Genomic DNA, 20349 nt, shown 5'->3' with positions numbered 1-20349 from the left:
CATGAAGCAACCCTGCCAATAGTCAGAACGCCTCTGCCAGACCAGCTTGGTATCTGAGGGTCCCTCCCCTGAAAAACACATTGCATTTATCCAATTTTTTTTTTTTTTCAGACAGAGTCTCACTCTGTCGCCCAGGCTGGAGTGCAGTCTCCGCCTCCCAGATTCAAGCGATTCTCCTGCCTCAGCCTCCTGAGAAGCTGGGATTACAGGCATCATGCCTGGCTAATTTTTGCATTTTTAGTAGAGATGGGGTTTCACCGTCTTGGCCAGGCTGGTCTCAAACTCCTGACCTCGTGATCCCCCCGCCTCAGCCACCCAAAGTGCTGGGATTACAGGCGTGAGCCACTGCGCCCAGCCATGCATTTATCCTATTACTACCTTCCAGACCTTCACAGCCAGTCATTGGCACTTGGCTTAGGGGAAGGGGATTGGGTGGGGAGGGATGGCTGAGACATAGGCCTGTCTCTCCGCTTTTGAACTAGGTGCTCTGAAGACAGAGCTGTCTTCCTTGCCAGAACCAAGGTCCCTGAAGTGTGGGCTGCCTCCCTCAGCCCAGCCTGGGTTCTGCACAGGGAGGTGTCCCTACTCACCTTTCAATGTCGCCTTCTTCAGCACCTTCATGGCATACAGGTGCCCACTGTCAGGCCGGGTAACTTTCCGCACCAGGAAGACCTGAGAAGGCAGAGCAGGAAGCAGGGGATAAGATGGGAGATGGGAGAGGGCTGAGTCCAGGCTGGAGTGCAATGGCGTGGTCTCAGCTCACCACAACCACCACCTCCCAGGTTCAAGCGATTCTCCTTCCTCAGCCTCCCAAGTAGCTGGGATTACGGGCATGCGCCACCACACCCAGCTAATTTTGCATGTTTAGTAGAGACGGGGTTCCTCCACGCTGGTCAGGCTGGTCTCGAACTCCTGACCTCAGGTGATCTGCCCACCTCAACCTCCTAAAGTGCTGTGATTACAGGCGTAAGCCACCATGTCTAGCCTCTTTTTTTCTTTACTTTTTTAAGACAGAATCTTGCTCTGTCACCAGGCTGGAGTGCAGTGGCGTAATCTCGGCTCACTGCAACCTCCACCTCCTGGGTTCAAGTGATTCCCCTGCCTTAGCCTCCCAAGTAGCTGGGACTACAGGTGCCCACCACCACACCCAGCTAATTTTTTGTATTTTAGTAGAGACAGGGTTTCACCATGTTGGTCAGGATGGTCTTGACCTCCTGACCTTGTGATTCACCCACCTCAGCCTCCCAAAGTGCTGGGACTACAGGCATGAGCCACTGCGCCTGGCCAATGACCTGTATCTTCTCTGAGCCCCAAGCTGACCTTTTTGCTCTCCGTGGGTACCAAGGTGACCTCTGATACTTTGGGCCCATAGGTGAGCCTTGATCCCCACCTCCAACATGACCAACGTTGCCTTCACAGCCATGGGCTCATGACTCACTTTGCCGAAGGATCCCTGGCCCAGAACCTTGAGGAGCTCGAAATGGGATGGATCAGCCTTCTCAGAGCCAGCCTTGACGTGGTGCGTGATGGAGATCTCCTTGAGGACGCCCTCATCCTGATGGAGGGATAGAGCTGGTGGGCACAGTGGGCCCCATCTGGGCAGCAGGAGGCATATCCCCCCTGCCCAAGTCCCTTCCCACCAGACCGCAGCAGATGGGACCTAAAGGCCCAACAGATGACTTCCCTGAAGGGCTAGCCTCCAGGGACATCAATTTCAAAAGGGCCTCAAAGGTTGGTGAGGTCAAACCAGAAAAGGTACCACTCCTATTGCTCCTGATGCTCTGGATGGCCCAGAGGGATGCCCAGGCATGGCCAGGCTCAGCTAACCCGACTTGGCTGAGACCCAGAGACCTGTCCCAGGTCTGCCCGTGGGGCTTCCCTCCCCCTGCTGTTTTAGTTTTGCCACAATAGGAAGTAGGTTTGTTCTCATATGGGGAGGTAGAGCTGGGCCTTCATTCCTGGTCAGGATGGGAAGAGGGATCCCTCTGGTCAGTAGGACAGGGCTGAGGTGCACAAAGACCCAAGAGTCACCCAAACTCCCCCATCGACTTGGTCAGCGCTGGCCTGGGGCAGGTCAGAGTTAAGGCCGGAGATTGCATGGCTCATCTTCCCAAACTTCCCTCCTACAAACCTATTAGAAGTGCCTTGCCAGAGCCTCACTGTTCCAGGACTCTAACCTCCCTCCAATCTGCTGGTATTACCTTGAAGCCCTCAAGTGCCTCTTCACCTCCCCAGGAAGCAAGTCTGGGCAGGGTCCAGTCACCCCTGGCAGGGCCAGGACAGACCAAAGCCAACTTGCATTAAGCTAGCTTCCCAGGCACCTGTGCGAGGGACACAGCCAGGCCAGGACCAGACATCCGGGCACACTCACCAAGTCCTGCTGGGAGCCAGAGCCAAGGCCAGGGACAGGCAGAGAGGTCTGGCTGATCCTGGGCCGGTGCTTCCTGGGCAGCCAGGGGAGCAGGGCCCAGAGCCGCAGACGGGGCGGCTTGGGATCCTGCTCCATCCGCCCAGCAGGGCCACAGCACCATGGCAGGAGCAGGCAGCGACCAGGGCTGCCGCGGAGGTGGCCCGGACCAAGGCGGATGTGCAGGGTAAGGGCGGGGGCTGGGCCCGGCCCAGGGCAGCCAATCACTCAGGGTCTGTGGTTTCCCAGCTCCAGGCCTACACCCTCACCACGTTCCCTTCCTCTCTCCCCACTCCCCAGTGTCTGAGGGCTGCCCTCTGGCCATTCCCCCATCCTCCCTTTGCAGAGGCCTGCAAGGGGAAAGCCCCCTGCCAATGCAGCTGCTGAGCAGACAGGTACCCAACAGCAGATAGGTACCCAACAGGCAAAGACAGATGCCTGATTTGTGGAGGCAGACGAAGAGAGACACCCAACAGGCAGAAGCAGGCACCCAAGAGGTGGAAACAGATAAGAATGGCATCTAATAGTCAGGGGCAGGAGGGAACACATACCCAACAGGCAGGGATGGATAAGGATACCTATCCAACAGGCAGAGGCAGGAGAAATTCATACCCAGTAGAAAACAGATGGAGACATGTACCCAACAAGAAGCAGCAGGAAGGGACTCATATCTAACAGACAGAGGTGAACAGAAGCTCATCCCCAATGTGTGTAGGCAGATAGGGGCACAAACCCAACAGGCAGAGACAGAAAGGGACATGTACCCAACAGCCAGAGACAGATGGGGACATGTACCCAACAGGCAAAGACAGAAGGGGACGTAAACCCAACAGGCAATGACAGAAGGGGCCATGTATCCAACAGCACAGAAACAGATGGTGACATGAACCCAACAGACAGAGGCAGAAGTGGACACGAACCCAACAGGCAATGACAGAAGGGAACATAAACCCAACAGGCAGAGACAGAAGGGGACAGGTACCCAACAGGCAGAGACAGAGGGGACATGTATCCAATGGCAGAGATAAATGAAGACATAAACCCAACAGGTAGAGACAGAAGGGGACATGAACAACAGGCACCTAACATGTGACATGTGCCCAACAGGTGAAGGCAGGTACTTATCAAGTGGAGACAGAGATTGTAATCCAACAACAGACACAGGTAGGCAGCAAAGAGAAACAGCCAGTGTCAGTGAGGCCCAAGTAGACTGGCAGACACCTAGGACAGATAGGTCTGATGCCCGGCAGACACACAGGCAGGCAGGCAGGCAGCAGGGCAGGGATCCCCAGGGAGGGGTTAAGCATGGAACTGTGGGTTCTTGCTGCTGTACTTGGGGTGGGGAAAGAGAAGAAGGGGCACAGTCTGCAAACTCAAGAGAGCAGTCTGATATTTCTTGGAGACCCACCTCTGAGGTTGTCTGTTTCCCTAGGATTTTCCTCCTATGCCAGGACCTGAGGGGGTCCAGCTATCGGCTGAGAGGACTATCTCCTGAGTGCAATCTGATATCCTTAACTCTGATCATATCCTAAAAACAGTTATCCTCATTCCAGGAACAGGAAACTGAGGCCCAGAAGACAGTGACTCACCGAGGCTCAAAGCAAACAGTGGCAGAGTCAGCTTGGACCCAGGCACCTCCCCTGCTTCTGCCCGGCATGGGGTCAGCAGGCGTCAAGTGCCAGGAAAGGGTGGGCAGGTAAGTCACCCAGAACCACATCCTGCCATCACGTCTGCTCAAACCCCCTCCTCCTTCAGCACTAGGGTCCATCTGGGACCTCCCACTCTAGGTCCTGGCCCTCGGAGACACAATCTTATCTCAGGGGAAGATACCTAACCCTCTCAGATGGAGGAGTGGGTAGAACAAGCCCACAAAAAAACCAGAAAGCTGCAGTCAAATCAGACCCCTGAGTGTAACCTCCTGGTGAGACGGGCAGAAAGCCTGGCTCAGAGAGGGACTGAGAGGGGCCAAGGCCACACAGCAATAACTGCACACCCCACCCTGAGATCTGAGCCCCACCTCATCTGGCTGCCTCTGACTGAGAGCACTCCCTGGGGACAGAGGCAGGAAACCACCCGGAAACCCCAGGGGACAGAGCCACCCCTAAACCCATTCCTTGCCCAGAGTCACAGTGACAGACACTGCTGGAGACAGGCCACTCTTCTGCTCACCTTTCTGGGACAGGGAACCAAGTCTCTCTCAACCCTGGGGAAATCTGCCGGGGTCTGCATGGTGGGGCTCAAGCCAGTGGCCAGAGGGCCCTGTTACTCGTTTTACTTCTGCTTTTTTTTTTAGCCTTCCTGGCCCAGAAGGCAGGGTCCCTGGCCCCCCTCCTTCTCACTTCCCTCTGCAGGGAGGAGGGACAGAAGATGGATCAGGCTCCTCTGCAGAGGAGAGGACACTGCAGACCCCAAGCCCATGAGCCCAGGACAGGTCCAGGGGCATGCTCTTCCCTATGTCCTCTGACTCTAAGGAGGAGAGACAAGAGCAGAGACAGAAGTCACAAGGTGATAAGGTGGTGACACAGTGAGCATCTCAGCGCCCGCAAACATCCACATGGGGGAGGGGGAGCGTGAGAGAACGTGGGGCAAAAGTCAGCAAAGGCTACTGTCTGACTGTCCAGCCCAGAGCTTAGATACTACATCCCCCATAGCATCCTTCCCTGTCTAGACCCGCCCAGAATGGCAGCTGAGAAAGCAGGCACCAATGTACCCGGCCCCGCCCTGCTCAGCTGCCCTGAAGAAGGCTGCCAGTACCAAGCCCCAGGATGGGCGAGGTGGGCAGAAAGCCCAACCAAGAACCTCTCAGACCTCTGAGCAGGAGGCAGCTATGGGGCAGGGGTTGACCAGGCCCAGCCCCTTTCCATGTGGCCTCACTTCATCACTCACACCAGTACAGCACAGGAACTGACATGCACACAAACACACACTCAAGCTGATGGTCAGAAACCCTGTCCACAGACAACCCTATGCAGAAATACACGCCCCCATGCCTCCACGACTTCCCCTTCTCTGTCCTTGCAGTGTCTTTGCGGGTGGATGCTGCTGGGAGATTGTGAAAGAAGCTTCCCTCAGGCCAAGCCTCTCATTGCTCTCCAGCTTCCTCTGACCAGTTTGGAGGCTGGGGCAGCCCTCGGAGCCCCAAAGCTCATCGTCCCTACCAACCCCTGGTCCCTCAGATGCAAAGAAAGAAGGTAGAGAGGTAGCTACTTTGTGGAAGGAGATTCTCCAGTCACAGGCGGAGATACACCAGGAGCCTGGTGCACACTAGCCTCTGTGGCCAGCAGGGTACCAGAAGGGGCAACAGGAAGGAAACAGTCTCAGAACTGCCTTTGCTGAAGGCTATGTGGGCCATGAGGCCTCTGGTGGTGGGAGGGGGGAGGACAGCCACCAGCCCACATCCCTTGGTCCCTGCCCCATCCCCCCATAGGCACTTCCTCTTTATTTACTTCCTCCTACAGGGCAGCTGGAAGAGAAGCTCAGAGACCCCCAGCCTGATCCCTGGTCTCCAGGGTCCCCACCCTGCCAGCTGTAGCCAAGCCCACCTGCTAATCCTGGCCCTAACAGACACCAACAGCCCCTTCCCCAGCTGGCAACATTTTCAGGGCCCTCCCTCAGGTGGGAGAGATGTCCTCAATGCATCTTCCGGCATGCCTCCAGGCAGGTGAGGAGGGGTCCACAGCTCCCTGGCAGCCTTGAGGGGGAGCCGGCCTCCCACACTAGGTCAAGATTGACATGGAGAGATGCTAGCAAGTGTGCCTCCTACTGATGGAGCAGTTACTGCACACAGCCTTTGTTTTTGTTTCTTTCTTTTGAGAGGGAGTTTCACTCTTGTCACCCAGGCTGGAGTACAGTGGTGCGATCTCAGCTTACTGTAACCTCTACGTCCCAGGCTCAAGTGATTCTTGTGCCTCAGCCTCCAGAGTAGCTGAGACTACAGGCGCACTCCACAATACCTGGCTAATTTTTCTGTATTTTAGCAGAGACAAGGTTTCACCATGTTGCCCAGGGTGGTCTTCAACTCCTGAGCTCAGGTGATCCGCCCACCTTGCCTCACAAAGTGCTGGAATTATAGGTGTGAGCCACTGTGCCTGGCTTTTTTTTTTTTTAGGACAGTTTCTCTCTGTCGCCCAGGCTGGACTGCAGTGGTACAATCCTGGTTCACTGCAGCCTCTTGGGCTCAAGTGATCCTCCCACCTCAGCCTCAGGAGTAAGCTGGGAGGACAAGTGTGCACCACCACACCTAGCTAATTTTGTTGTTGTTGTTTTTTGTTTGTTTGTTTGTTGTTTTTTTTTTTGAGACGGAGTTTCGCTCTTGTTACCCAGGCTGGAGTGCAATGGCGCGATCTCGGCTCACCGCAACCTCCGCCTCCTGGGTTCAGGCAATTCTCCTGCCTCAGCCTCCTGAGTAGCTGGGATTACAGGCACGTGCCACCATGCCCAGCTAATTTTTTTTGTATTTTTAGTAGAGATGGGGTTTCACCTTGTTGACCAGGATGGTCTTGATCTCTTGACCTCATGATCCACCCTCCTCGGCCTCCCAAAGTGCTGGGATTACAGGCGTGAGCCACCGCGCCCGGCACGACCCTAGCTAATTTTTTAAAAAAAATTTTTGTAGAGGCTGGGTCTCCCTGTGTTGCCCAGGCTGGTGCTGAACTCCTGGGCATGGTGGCCTGCGCCTGTAGTCCCAGCTACTCTGGTGGCTCAGGCAGGAGGATCACTTGAGCCTAGGAGGTCAAGGCTACAGTGAGCTGTGGTTGCGCTACTGGAGTCCAGTCCGGGCAACAGAGGGAGGCCCTGTCTCAAAACAAAACCAACCCAAAAAACCGCAACTATCCCGAGACATCCATAATCAAGGTGTGTGGGTGCCCAGAAGTGGTGACTATCTGCCAGTGGGTAAGGTCAGGAAAGACCTTCCAGAGAGGGGCAGCCCACCTGGGTCCTGAGGATGAACAGGTGCTGGCCAAGGAGGAAAAAAGACACTCCATGTAGAGAAAGACCTGTGTGAGCAAGAGGCTTAAGGCCAGGAGGGTAGGGTGGGAAGTCAGAAGAACTGGCCACTCACTAGCTGAGTGCTCAGGGCAAATCTCTTTCCCTGTCTGAACCTCAGTTTCCTCCTCTGTAAAATGAACATCAGAACAATATGCTCCACTCTCAGATTGTTTCTAGAAGCAAAATGGCCACAGAGACAAGGGGATGTTGGAAACAGAACTTCTCCCAGGTTTACGTAGATAGTCTTGTGGGGTCTCCTCTGAACAGGCTGAAGGGACAGAGCCCAGCCACAGGGTCCCAGGTACTAGGAGGGCGGCTAGCCTTCTCTGGCCAGGCCAAGGGAAGTTCCTCCCAACACCTGAGGCTGCCCGAGGCTCCCTGAAGTCCACAGTCACATCCTGCCTAAGCTCTGGCCAGGGGAGCATGAGGGATCCGGGAGGGATCAGGGTTTCATAAACAGGAAGAGAGGAGGGGAGGGGAGATGCTCAGCTCTCAAAATAGACCTGCAGGCGCTGCAAAGGGGTCCAGCTCCGGAGATAGCTGGGGGAGGGGGCCTGGGATGCCCAGTTCACTCCCAGGAAGGGAGGGAGGGCAAATGGAGCCCTGGTGTGCCTGAGGGTACCAGGTGCTGAGGGAATCCAGAGAGTTCTCACCCTGGATGGCTGTCCACACTATTGCTCCTAAAACCCAAATCCCAAATCCCAAATCCTACTTTCTGCCTGAAATGAATAAAATAAGCAAGCATTAAACAGCGATATTGTGCCACAAGCCCTGTTAGATACTTTAATTTATATATACCACATTCTTGGGCCTGAGAAGTAGGTGTTACTCTCCTTTAATTTTTCAGGAAAGAAATCTCAGCAGGGCAAGTGACTTGCCCAAGGTTACAAGGCAAACAAAAAACACGGGCAGGATTCTGAACTCAGAATCCCTGACTCCCTTCCCTGACCCTTTTCCACCTGGAAGGCCCAATTCTTTCTACAGCTGCCCAAATCCTGCCTTTTGAGGCCCAGCCAAATGCCAGCTCTACAGGGAATGTGGCCTGTGCCCTAGAGCCTACCCCAGCTCTTCTTCCTCTGCCATGCACAACAATGACCACGTCCACACTCAGCCCTGAACTCAGATGCCATAAGCTGGGTTTCCCAGGAACATGCTCATCTTGTCATGCTAGAGAGAAATATTGGCACCTGGAAGGTGGTGGTATATGTGTCTGCCCAACACAGGGCGTGGCACAGAGCAGAGTTTCTGTGTGCCCACAGCTGTGCTCTTGCCCCATCATAGCACCTACCACATGACTTTCCTGTCTCTACCCTCTGCCCAAAGATTGGGAGTTCCCGGAGAGTGGGGGATGCTGACTTCATTTTAGGACCTCCCGTGTACCACAGGGTGCACTGAATGTCTGATTAAGGATAACGTGGCCCATTGCCAGCTCATTCCACTGCACAAAGTGATGAGGTCCGGACCACACATTGAGCGCCCCCTGGTGTATTAAGCCCAGAAGTGGGCATTAGGGACACTGGCAGCTGGGGCGACAGACGGATGAGCAGGTGCCCAGGACTGGTACCCCTTGGGATCACAGAAAGCCAATGTTCCTCCTCTTCAGCACTCAGGATTCTCTGGATTGAGAAATGACCCTGAAGCCAAACAAGACTTGACTTTATTGCCCACCAGCTATGTGATGTCCAACCTCAACTTTCTCATCTGTAAAATGGGAATAGTAACAATCTACCTCCGAGGATGTAGTGACAACTAAATGGAAAGCCCCTGGTATGACGCCAGGTATAGGTTAAGTTCTTTCCTGTCCCATCCACCTCCAGGCCTGTCTCCCTTCTCACCCCAGGATCTTCTGCTCTACAGCAAGAGTCATAGGCTTGGAAGCAAAAGGTTACCTGCCTGGGAAACTCCTGCCATTTCCCAATCAGTCCCTCTAGTTCTTGAGGTGAGAAGCTGTACTCAGCACAGGTCCCTAAATGCTGAAGGTCCTCTGCAACCCCCAGAACCTCAGCCCCGAGATCTGAACACCCTGTTTCTTCATTCGGAACCTACAGCTTCTTCATTTTGTTACTAGGCAACAAGAGGTAGCTACTTTGTGGGAGGAGATTCTCCAGACACTGCTGAGATAAACCAAAGGGCCCAGTCCGCACTATTTACTGGCCTCTCCTTGTCCAAGGTTGCCACAGTAACCCACAGAGAAGTGGGTGGGAACCTACTTCTCTCACTTGCCCTACCCTACCCAGCTCAGTCACCTCATCTTAGGAAGCTGAGCCAAGGTAAACATCAGGACTAATCCTGAATCCATCCCAAAGGTCAAGCTTATGGCAGGTCTGGTGCTCAAGCCAACCCAGGCCTGGAAGGTGGAGCCGCTGACAGAGAGCTGAGCTGAGCAATACTCAGCATTCACGGTGCTGGTGCCGAAGCCGCTGTGTGCCAGGCAGTTATTACCTCATCATCCTTCACATTGCTCCTGTGAGACAGGTACTATTTCCCCAACTTACAGCTCAGGAAACTGAGACTCAGAAGAGAGAAGAGCTTCTGGTTAAATGGTGGGAATGGAGCCAGGACTGGAACCCAGATTTGCTCTAACACCAAAGTCCATGCTCTGTGTCCCTGCCTCGGCAGCTTACAAAGCCTCTCCACAGTCAGCATCTCCTGTGACCCCACAGCCACTCTGTGAAGGGGATGTGGTCTTTTCCAATATAGAGATGAGAAAGCCAAGGCCCAGAGGGTACAAGGAACCTCCCCAAGGTCACACTGCTGTCATCTAGTCCCTGGTGCTTTTGGCAGCACACAAAGCCAGGAACAGGGGCTAAGGGGCTGCAGGAAGGGGCCCAGGGGAAGTGGAGATAACAGGAGTGAGGGAATGAGCCTCAGACTGGGAAGTGGAAGCTCTAAGAAATGGCATGAGTACCACATGCCAGAAGATGGGCCTGGTGAGTCCTGAGAGCCCACCAGCACCCCCTTTCCAGCTCACATGCCCAGATGCTCACTTCCAGGCACCTGACAAGTACAGTTCTACCAAAAGGAGCAGTGCAGCTGGCCTGAGCCGCTCCCATTGCTCCTGAGAGCCAGCCCAAATTCTGTGAGTAAATAAACCACAGGGGCATCCTGGCCTGGGTAATAGGGAACCAGAGCCCTGGCCTGGATTCTGTTCCTGACCCTTTCTGGGCCACAGTTGTCTCACCTATAAAATAGGAAGGTTGAAACAAGTGATTTCTTTCTTTTTTTTTTTTTTTTTCTGTCACCCAGGCTGGAGTGCAGTGGTGCAATCTCCGTTCACTGAAACCTCCGCCTTCTGGGTTCAAGTGATTCTCCTGTTTCAGCCTCCCAAGTAGCTGGGACTACAGGTGCCCGTCACCATGCCTGGCTAATTTTTTTTTGTATTTTTAGTAGAGACTAGAGACGGGGTTTCACTATATTGGTCAGGTTGTTCTCAAACTCCTGACCTCGTGATCCACCTGCCTCGGCCTCCCAAAGTGCTGGGATTACAGGCATGAGCCACCATGCCTAGCTCAAACAAGTGATTTCTATGCCCAGGGCTGCCACAAGGATTTGGTGGGCCCTGAGAAGGATGGTTGAGCTGGGCAAAGGGGCTAGAGCCTGGGGCCCTCAACTTCCTCCAAGACCATGCAAACAGGACCCTCCACAACCCCTTCCCAGGGTACTGGCCCTGGTCCTCACCTTGGACAGCTGAAGTCCAGCTTCTTCCACTGAGGTCTGTCCATTCTAGAAAAGAGAAAGGAGATTGGGGGAACACCATCAGAACTCAACATGCTTGGGAGAAAGACAGACTCTGTGGGGTACCCCCAAACTTAGTTGCTCCCAATAGCTGTGGAGGCTATGGCTGAGGGGCAGGAGTCCTGGGTGGGTCCCCTCCACCTCCACTTTCACAGTGAGGGCATAGGGACCAAGTATTCTGGCAATGGCCCCTCCTGACTCAGGCAGAACATTCTCAGGGGCCAGCATTCTGTCCCTCATGCTATCTGCCTGGCAAACACTTTGTCTTTGAAGACTTAGTTCAAACGTCACCTCCTCCCAGGGAGAACGGTCATATGTGGCTTCCAGCTCTGCCAGATACAAACCTTGTGCAAACAAGTCAACTGTGAGAGGACTCAGTTTCCCCATCTGTAACATGGGGGTAGTTACACTGACTTCCCAGAGTTGCTGCAAGGGTAGCTGCAAGAAAGAGACAGAGTCTAGGAAGTGTGCAGCCCAGAGATGGTGGCTACCCTTGTCTTGCCCTACTCTGCGCCCCCTTCCCTAACCTAGACAGGCAGAATGACTGCTGCTTCCATTACTTCAGGCTCCATTGTTCCACTTGTCACACTGCAGGGACTATTTACAAAAAGGCCTGCCTTTCCTAATAAACGGGGAGTCGCAGGAGGGCAGAGATGAGGGCTTGGTGCTAACAGCTGCTCTCTTCCGAGCCTTTGCCACATGGCAGGCACTGGGCTCAGTGCCTCACACCTGTGGCACCATTTAATCCTCACCACAGCCCTGGGAAGTAGGCCTTAGCCCCATGTGGCAGAGGAGGAAACTGAGGCTCTGAGGGGATCCCCACTCACCAGTTGTGTGATGATGCCTATGGTCACAGCTGGTGAGTGGGGATTTGAAATCCAATCCCAAATCCAGAGGTGCTCAAAAAATGTCAGCTGAAAAACAGCCCAGAGCCCCACTCTGGGCAGTCTCGCCTTTTTCAGCTTCCAGACTTCACTCTCAGGTGGTTATTAAATACACTGGGGTGTATCAAACCCAGCCCCTCTGTTTCCTGTGTGATGTGAGGTGAGTCACCTACCCTATCTGGGCATTTGGAAGCTGAAAGAAATCGCCCCACCCCTCCTGAAACAGGGAGAGTGTGGTGAGGCTGACGGGAGGTTCCCAACAGCTAGGAAGGCCCACTCTAGATCAGGTCTGGACTTTGGAGCCAGGAGCTGGGTCCATGGGGCAGCTGCAGCCCTGCTTGGCAGCAGCAGGCACAGCTGTGCTCTACCCATTACATAATCTCCCTGCCCCTGGAGCAGCTAGCTCCCCATTGCCACTCCCAGGACATCCTGCCCCCTGAGCCCCTTTAACGCCTCTAATCTCTCCACAGGGGCCAAATGTTTTACAGGCCCCTCCATACACACATCCATACACACACTGTCGTCTCTCAGCAGCCTGGGGAGAAGGGATGGGTTGGTCAGGGCCCAGGGGCTGGGCTGGGGTAGGGATGCTTTTACAGACTGAGCTTCACTTCACCTAGACTCTTGACATAATTCCTACAGGTGATCATAACAGCCCACCCACCAGCTCCCTGCCCCTCAGACTTCCCCACTCCAAACCCTCATCATTCCTAAAATCGAGTGCAACTGCTATACTCAACTCAGTAAACATTTGCTGAGAATCTTCTATATACCAGGCCCCAAGCCCTTCCATTGCCCCGTTGCCTGTAGAATGAAGTCCTAGCTCCTCAGCATAAAATTCAAGGTCATCATCTTCAACTGCTCAGCACAATAACTAGCAATGTAGGTTCTGCAACCTGATCTTGTGGGTTCAGATTCTGGCTGCTACCACCTGCATGATCCCTAGAAGATTAGTTCATTTCTTGGGGCTTCAGTTTCCTCATCTGTGAAATGAGGATCAAAGTAAGGTACCTCATTGGTGGTTGCAAGAAGCAAATGAAATAATGCCTATAAATACATACACTTGGCATGTAACTGACCTAAAAACAATAGCCATTCTTATCATTGGGCCCTATTTTTGAGCTAAACTGAACAACGACAGACCCTGAGAACAGTCTATTTCATATCCCCAGCATTTGTATGGGGGTTCCCTCTACCAAGAAAGGCTTTTCTGACTTGTCACTTTGGCAAAGTCCTGGTCTTTTATCAGGACTGAATTCAAATGTCACCCCTGTCCACACAGCCTCAAGTTCCTTCCTCCCTCCTCTCTACCCCCATGGCACCAAGCACACTGCAGGTTAACTCAGGAAGGAGCCATGGTTTGTCCATCATCAACTCCTTGGCACCCAGCCAGATTCTGGCATGTGGTTTACCCAACGAAAGTTCAACCCAGCAAACAGAGCAAGGAGGCCAGAGCAGGTTCTATTACTCCTGTTTTTCAGATGAGGCTCAGAGAATTAAGGGACTCCCCCGAGGTCCCTCAGTAGGCAGGTGGCAGACATGTGACCATAACCCAAAGTCACATGGCTGCAAGCCTACTGAGGGAGGGGAGAAGGGATTGTGTACCCAGAGGTGTGGGTTTCTTAAGCAGTGACCTGGATGATTTAGGGGACCCCTCGGGCAGTCTGGCTGCCTCCATTCTCTGAATCTCTGGCTTGGGTATCATCTTTATGGAACTCCATACCTGTAAGAGCAGAGAAACAGGCAGCGCTGGAGAACAGACTGGTAGGGGGTAGGAGGGTTGGGAGGTGTGGGCTTTCTGCTCAGAGCCTGGGTCCTGGGTCATCTGCCCCTCTGGCCTGACTGCTGCATAGGATGGTGGAAAGAACACAGCTGTGCAGCCAGAAAGATACAGTCACTAATCCTAGCTCTGCCAGCTACTTATTCTGCTCTTGGGTCTGTCATATCACTTTTTATTTTTATTTATTTATTTTTTGAGACAGAGTTTCAATCTTTTACCCAGGCTGGAGTGAAGTGGTGCCATCTAGGATCACTGCAACCTCCACCCCCCCGCCTCCACCCCCCGGCCCTGGGTTCAAGCAATTCCCCTGCCTTGGCCTCCCGAGTAGCTGGGATTATAGGCGTGCACCACCATGCCTGGCTAATTTTGTATTTTTAGTAGAGATGGGGTTTAGTAGAGACGAGGTCCTGACCTCAGGTGATCCACCCTCCTCAGCCCCCCAAAGTGCTAGGATTACAGGCGTGAGCCTCATATCACTTTTTAAAGTCTTAGTTTCAGCCAGGCACGGTGGCTCATACGTGTAATCCCAGCATTTTGGGAGGCCGAGGTGGGCGAATCATGAAGTCAAGAGATTGAGACCATCCTGGCCAACATGGTGAAACCCTGTCTCTACTAAAAATACAAAAATTAGCTGAGCGTGGTGGCGTGCACCTGTAATACCAGCTACTCAGGAGGCTGAGGCAGTAGAATCACTTGAACCCAGGAGATGGAGGTTGCAGTGAGCCAAGATCAGGCCACTGCACTCCGGGTTGGTGACAGAGTGAGACTCCGTCTCAAATAAATAAATAAATAAATATAAAGTCTCAGTTTCCTCATCTGTATCATGAGGGCAGGTGTGTCTTGCTGACATCTGCACCTTGTTGTTTGAAATAGTACTTATCACATAGGTGCTAAATAAATGACTGAATGGGGACAATTCAGTCCTTGCAGAGTACTGAATGAAGGACCTTGTCTTAGGAGTCCTTTGGCCATCTTAGAGGATAGAGACCCACTCTCCTCCCTTTTTCTCAGAGACCACTGCTCATGAGGACAGATGCCCAGGGCCACAGACCACTGTCCCCACTTCCTAGATGTCAGAAAGGGGTTCCAACCAGCATCCTTCCTTCCCACCCAAGCAGCTCTGTCTTGTAAGAGGGGCCCAGGGCAGCATCTGGAGAAGCTGGGCAGCAGATGGAGAAGGACAGCACGTGCCCCAGGAGCAGGAAGCAGCCACAGGAGCTGGGTTCTGAGCCCAGCATTAGCAGCTCTGCTCACTGCTGGAGGCTGGGGGCCAGGTGCCATGGCCAGCTGGCACTGCCAGCCCTCGGCAAAGACTGGACAAGGGCCCTGCAGGATAAGAGGAGTCTGCCAACATCCGGAGCCTCTCTTGGAGCACCTTCCACCTGGGCTTGCGTGGCTCTAATCCTTCCCCATCTCTGAGCCTCTCTCCCATTTGGTGGAAGACAGAGAGAGATCTTGGTTCCAATCCTGGCTCTGACATGAACACATATGCCTGGTTCAGTTGTCCCATCTGAAAACGGGGGTAATAATCCCTACCTTGAGAAGCTGTTGTGAGAATTAAAGTGAGGTGACATTCGTGAAGCAGCATGGATAGCACAGAGTAAAGCTCTGCACGTGGCAAAACTGGGCCTGGGGACAAGGCCGCTGCCTTCAACAGGGCCAAGGAAGGCCCAGGCAGAATCCTCACCCACACTTCCCATAGATTACTCCACCAAGGCTGCACCCAGGCCAGGCCCTGCCTCCCAGCAGCCCATTTTCAGCAGCATGATGGGAGGGCAGGGCAGTCCAAATGCTAGGTCTCTGCGAAAAGCCCCCCACCAGCCCCTCACCTGCCTCCTTCCTGGCTAGGAGCTGCCAGCAGCAGTGGTGCCTACACCTGCAGGTCAGGTGGCTGTATCGCTTACATGTCACCTGGGCTAAAAACAGCAAGGCCCTGTTCTCCAGTGAGAGCAGCCCAACCTGCACCATGGCTGCCCTGGGGCTCCTGTTACCCAAACAATCACACCCAGTCACCTGGCACCTCCAGAATTGCGGGAGAGTGGACCAGACCACAGTACTCAGCACTCTGCACCCTGTCAGGCCCAGGAAGTGGAGGCTAGAACCTAGCACTTGCCACTGGAGAAGCAGAGGCCCAGACAGGCTGAGGACTGACTGAGGATCACACAGCATTTCTGGGGCAAAGCTCCTGAGGAAATCGCCTCTCCCTGCCCCACCAATCCCAGGAAGTCTGCTGGTCTTCACCTCTCCCAGAGTTCAGGTGTTACAGAACTCAAAACTGAGATGAGTTTCCCAGTTAAACCCGGGCTCCTGGTGAAGCTGCTTCAGGATTCCCTAGGGAGAAACAGGAAGTGGTGCCCTGGACAGAGGATCGAGCTTCTGGGTGTCCACCCTCCCTATCAGCATAAAGTCTCTCCCCAGCCTCTCCCAGCCCTACCTTTCCCTTTAGAGGCCTGGTCCCAGGGGCTTGCCTGGGCAAAGGAATCCAACTCTAAGCACCACCCCCAGGCCCTGGTGTCCCAGTCCTAGTAGGGGGGTGGCAGTATAGGGGCTGCAGAGGGCAGTGTTCCTCACCTCAGAGGGTGAGTCAGCGAGAGAACCTCTGAGCAGCCTAGCAGTGCCTGTAAAATCCCCATGGCAGGAATCCCAGAGCAATTTACTCCAAATTGCGCCTTCAGGTTGGTTACCTAATCCTGCCGCGCCCACCCTCTGATAGCCAGTGTCCGCCATCCCTTTAAAGGGGCAGCACACCCTGGGGGCTGGGGACCCTGAGTGCTCACTCTGATCTTAGCCTGTGGTCCTGAGAGACAGGACATGTGGTGGCTGCCCTAGGTAAGAGAAGGCAGAGGAGGGGACTGAGGCAGGAGCTCCAGGCCCAAGCTGGGAGAAAGTCATCTCCGCTCCTGGGCTCAAATGAGGTCTCCATTCCCTCCCTGCATACCCCCAACAGCCACCTGGGAAGGGGAATATCACCTGCCGCCTTCCCAGCAAGAGGCTAAGGAGGAAGTTTTCCATGAGCTAGTTCAGGGCTTGACCTTGACTGTGGGGTCAAAAGGCACAGGAAGAGCTGGCTTTCCGCACACTTAGCGACTGGAGCCACAGAGCCCTCAAGGGAGGACAGGAGCTGCTTCTGGGAGAGAAGGAACTGGGTTGTCTGGGGAGTCTGGGCTGGCAGAAGCCAAACTCCCCCAAAGGCCCAGCCCTTCCTACCGGAAGGGGCATAAGAAAGGAGGCAGGCACCAAGGTCCCCCCACGCCCTGCCAGGAATCATCTTCACAAGGTCTAAGGGCTCTTTCCCACTCTCTTCTCCACAGCCCGGGGTAGGGGACACAGGTGTCCTCTGGCCCTGGCCTCAGGGCAAAGAAAACCAGGAGTTCCAGCCCCAGAAGGGTGGTGCCATCCCACATTCCACAACCGCCAGGGGTCAAGAGGGGCAATCCTTCTAGGCTCAGCAGCGGTGAAGCGAGAAGCAGGGATCTCTTGAGGGATGTCACCGGGAGAAGTGGGGGGTCCCATGACCCCTGTCTATGATAGAAACCCAGACATCTGGCACTGAAGATTTCCAGGTCTGCACTAATGGAGGAAGCTCCGACAGCTCCGGACAGATGCTGGGATGGGTCCTAGGTACAGGGTGAAGTGAGCCAGATCTCAGCGCCCCATAGGATCCCCTCTCCTGGCTATGGCGGGGAGGTACTCGGCGCTTGGCGAAACTGTCCCTGGCACACGCACACCCAGGGCATAGGGGGGTGGAGCCGGACAGTGGGCAAGAGATCGGAGGGCACTCGCGCCCTCGCGGGCGCCCGCCAGACTGCAGCCGCGCTTCGGGCCGCCCCGCCCCTGTGAGGATCCGGGCTAGCCGGCCGCGGGCGCGCGTCCCCCGCCCCGCTCACTCACCTCCGGGTCCAGCGGCACCAGCTCCATGAGCGGCCAGGGTTCCTTGAGCTGGGCGAGCGGCATCGCGCCGCCGCTGGGCCGCCCGCGCTCCTCCGGCGGCCGCGGCTGCGCCGCCTCCCGGGTCCTGGGGTCCCCGGCTCTGCAACCCGAACCGCCGCGCCCCCCGAGCCCCTAGCGCTCCGGCTGGGCCGTCCGCCGCCGCCGCCGCCGCCGCCGCGGTACTAGCACTTCGGCTCCCTCCGTCACCAGGAGCCGCCGCGCCCATTGGCTACCTGCGCGGGGGCGGAGCCAGAGAAGCCCCGCCCCGGCCCCCGCGGCGCGGCATTCCCAGAGCGGACCCCCGCCCCTAGCGCCGGCCCCGCCCCCGCTGCGAGCCCCCAGCCCGCGCTCGGCTCCGCCCGAGAGGCCCTGCTGGCTCCTCCCTCCCAGCGGTGTCCCCTTGCGCACACCACGCTGGGGCCACCGTTCTCCCCCGCTCAGCTCTTTTGGAATCGCAGCCCAGATGTTCCTTCTCCTTCCAACGGAAGGGAAGCCCCCTATCCCCACCCCCAGCACACACCCTCTCACTGGGTTCCTGGGCCCGATCTAGGCTGAGGCTTGGAAGGAGCCTGGGACCCGCCCCCCTCAGGCCCTCACCTCACCAAGCCCTGGAAATCCCCTGTCCTCTACTAATTTCTACCCCACACCGAAGCTAACACTGTGCCCCAGGCCCAGACAGGCTCCAGCAGTTCTGTTACCACCATCAGGACCCACAGCGCCACCACAGAGTGATTGACTGATCGATATAAATATTATATATCCATATATAAATATTATATATAAATGTTATCATATATACATATATAAATATTACATATATATGTATGTATGTATACAGTGAGAGAGAGAGACATGAAGTTTCGCTGTGTTCCCTTGGCCGGTCTTAAACTCCTGGGCTGGAGCAAACTTCCTGCCTCGGCCTCCCAAAGTGCTGTGATTACAGGCATAAGCCACCGCGCCTGGCCAAGAGTGATTTCTTAATATACGTTTTTGCAATCTGTGCTTTGCCCTATCTCTTGATGGGGGTCCTTTCAGGTCTCCCTGGAGTCACCTGCAGCCCCAGCTCTGGACTGGTTTGGGTTTGCGACTCTCTGAGGAGGATCAGTCTCTCAGGATAAACCAAGGCTTGGTGGGACTTGGAGTGAAAGGCCAGGGAGACTGGTTCCCCAGGAGAGATTTAGTCTTAGGGGTCCAGGTGTGGTGAGATGTAGTCAGGTGTGAGAAGCGAGCTTGCTGGAGGGACAAGCTTTCTGGTTTCGCAGGCAGGAAGACTGGTCAGTTATTTGCAAAGCTGTTCTAAGGCAGGGGGATGGGAAGGAATGTTTATCAAAAGCTTCCTTCAAGCCATGTGATTTCCTTGAGTGATTATCACCACCTAGTTTACAAATCATGAAACAGGCTCAGAAAGATGAAGTGACTTACCCAAGGTCACATAAGAGGTTGAGAACAGACTAGGGCTTTAAAAATCCAAGTTAAGGATAAGGATTTCGCCTGATCCACATGCTTCCTCTTTTCCATGGCTTTCCCAAAGTCCTTTCCACTCGAAATTCAGTTCAACCTCAGCCATTGAACTGAATTTCGAGTGGAAAGGACTTTGGAACCCAAGAAATCTGGGTTTGAATTCCAACTCTGCTACCTCCTTAACATTGGGAAACTCATTTTATAGCTCTAAACCTCAATTTCTCCATCAGTAAAATGGGTATTATAATCTCAATCTTTCAGGTATATAGTGAGGACAAGATTCATTTTAATTCAATAAATTATTTACGGATACATATACATATATAAAGTTTTTTTTTTTTAGGTCTCACTCTGTTGCCCAGGCTACAGTGAGATCCTAGCTCACTGCAGCCTTGAACTATTGGGCTCAAGCGATCCTCCCACCTTCTACAAGTAGCTGGCACTTCCGGTGTGTGCCACCATGCCCAGCTAATTTTTTATATGTTTTGTTTTTGTAGAGATGTGGTCTCACTATCTTGCCCAGGCTGGTCTTAAACTCCTGGCCTCAAGTGATCCACCTGCCTCCCAAAATGCTGGAATTACAGGTGTGAGCCACCACACCTGTTTTATTTATGGCTATATATTACACACCAGACCCTCTTTGTGAGCATGTATTGCAAGCCAACACTTATTTTTATTATTATTATTGAGATGGAGGAGTCTCACTCTGTCGCCAGACAGGAGTACAGTGGCAGGATCTTGGCTCACTGCAACCTCTGCCTTCTGGGTTCAAGCAATTCACCTGCCTCAGCCTCCTGAGTAGCTGGGATTACAGGTACGTGCCACCATGCCCAGCTAATTTTTGTATTTTTAGTAGAGACAGGGTTTCACCATGTTGGCCAGGATGGTCTCAATCTCTTGACCTCATGATCCAACCACCTCGGCCTCCCAAAGTGCTGGGACTACAGGCATGAGCCACTGCGCCCGGCCTTCTCTTTTCTTATCTAAAATAGCTCCACTTGGCTACGCATGGGGGCTCATGCCTGTAATCCCAGCACTTTGGGAGGCTGAGGCAGGTGGATGGATCATTTGAGCCCAGGAGTTTGAGACCAGCCTGGCTGACATGGTGAAACCCGTCTCTACTAAAAATACAAAAATCAGCTGGCCGTGGTGTCATGTGTGCC

At 54.3% G+C, this 20349-nt stretch overlaps 1 protein-coding gene across 6 annotated transcripts in view; it reads right to left on the bottom strand.

Moving 5' to 3' along the window:
* RPS6KA1 (ribosomal protein S6 kinase A1) overlaps positions 1-17903 on the bottom strand; it is a 44504-nt gene extending 26601 nt beyond the window's left edge. For 3 of the 6 annotated variants that reach the window (XM_078330828.1, XM_035308268.3, XM_078330827.1), the window contains exons 1-3: positions 4577-4686; positions 1439-1555; positions 591-672 (exon numbers count right to left, since the gene is read on the bottom strand). Coding sequence is in view for 5 of the 6 variants with exons in the window: in XM_035308268.3 (XP_035164159.1) it covers positions 591-672; positions 1439-1555; positions 4577-4636 (259 nt within the window). In the remaining variant the exon portion in view is untranslated. Of the gene's footprint in view, positions 1-590; positions 673-1438; positions 1556-2371; positions 2563-4576; positions 4687-11074; positions 11120-17686 lie in introns of those variants that run through there. The other 3 variants (XM_035308266.3, XM_054258980.2, XM_035308267.3) reach the window with 2 other exon arrangements.
* Positions 17904-20349: the final 2446 nt, after the last annotated feature.

This window comes from Callithrix jacchus, chromosome 7 (genome assembly GCF_049354715.1).
Source record: "Callithrix jacchus isolate 240 chromosome 7, calJac240_pri, whole genome shotgun sequence".
Lineage (NCBI taxonomy): Eukaryota > Metazoa > Chordata > Mammalia > Primates > Cebidae > Callithrix > Callithrix jacchus.
This window is presented reverse-complemented; position numbering and strand designations above follow the sequence as displayed.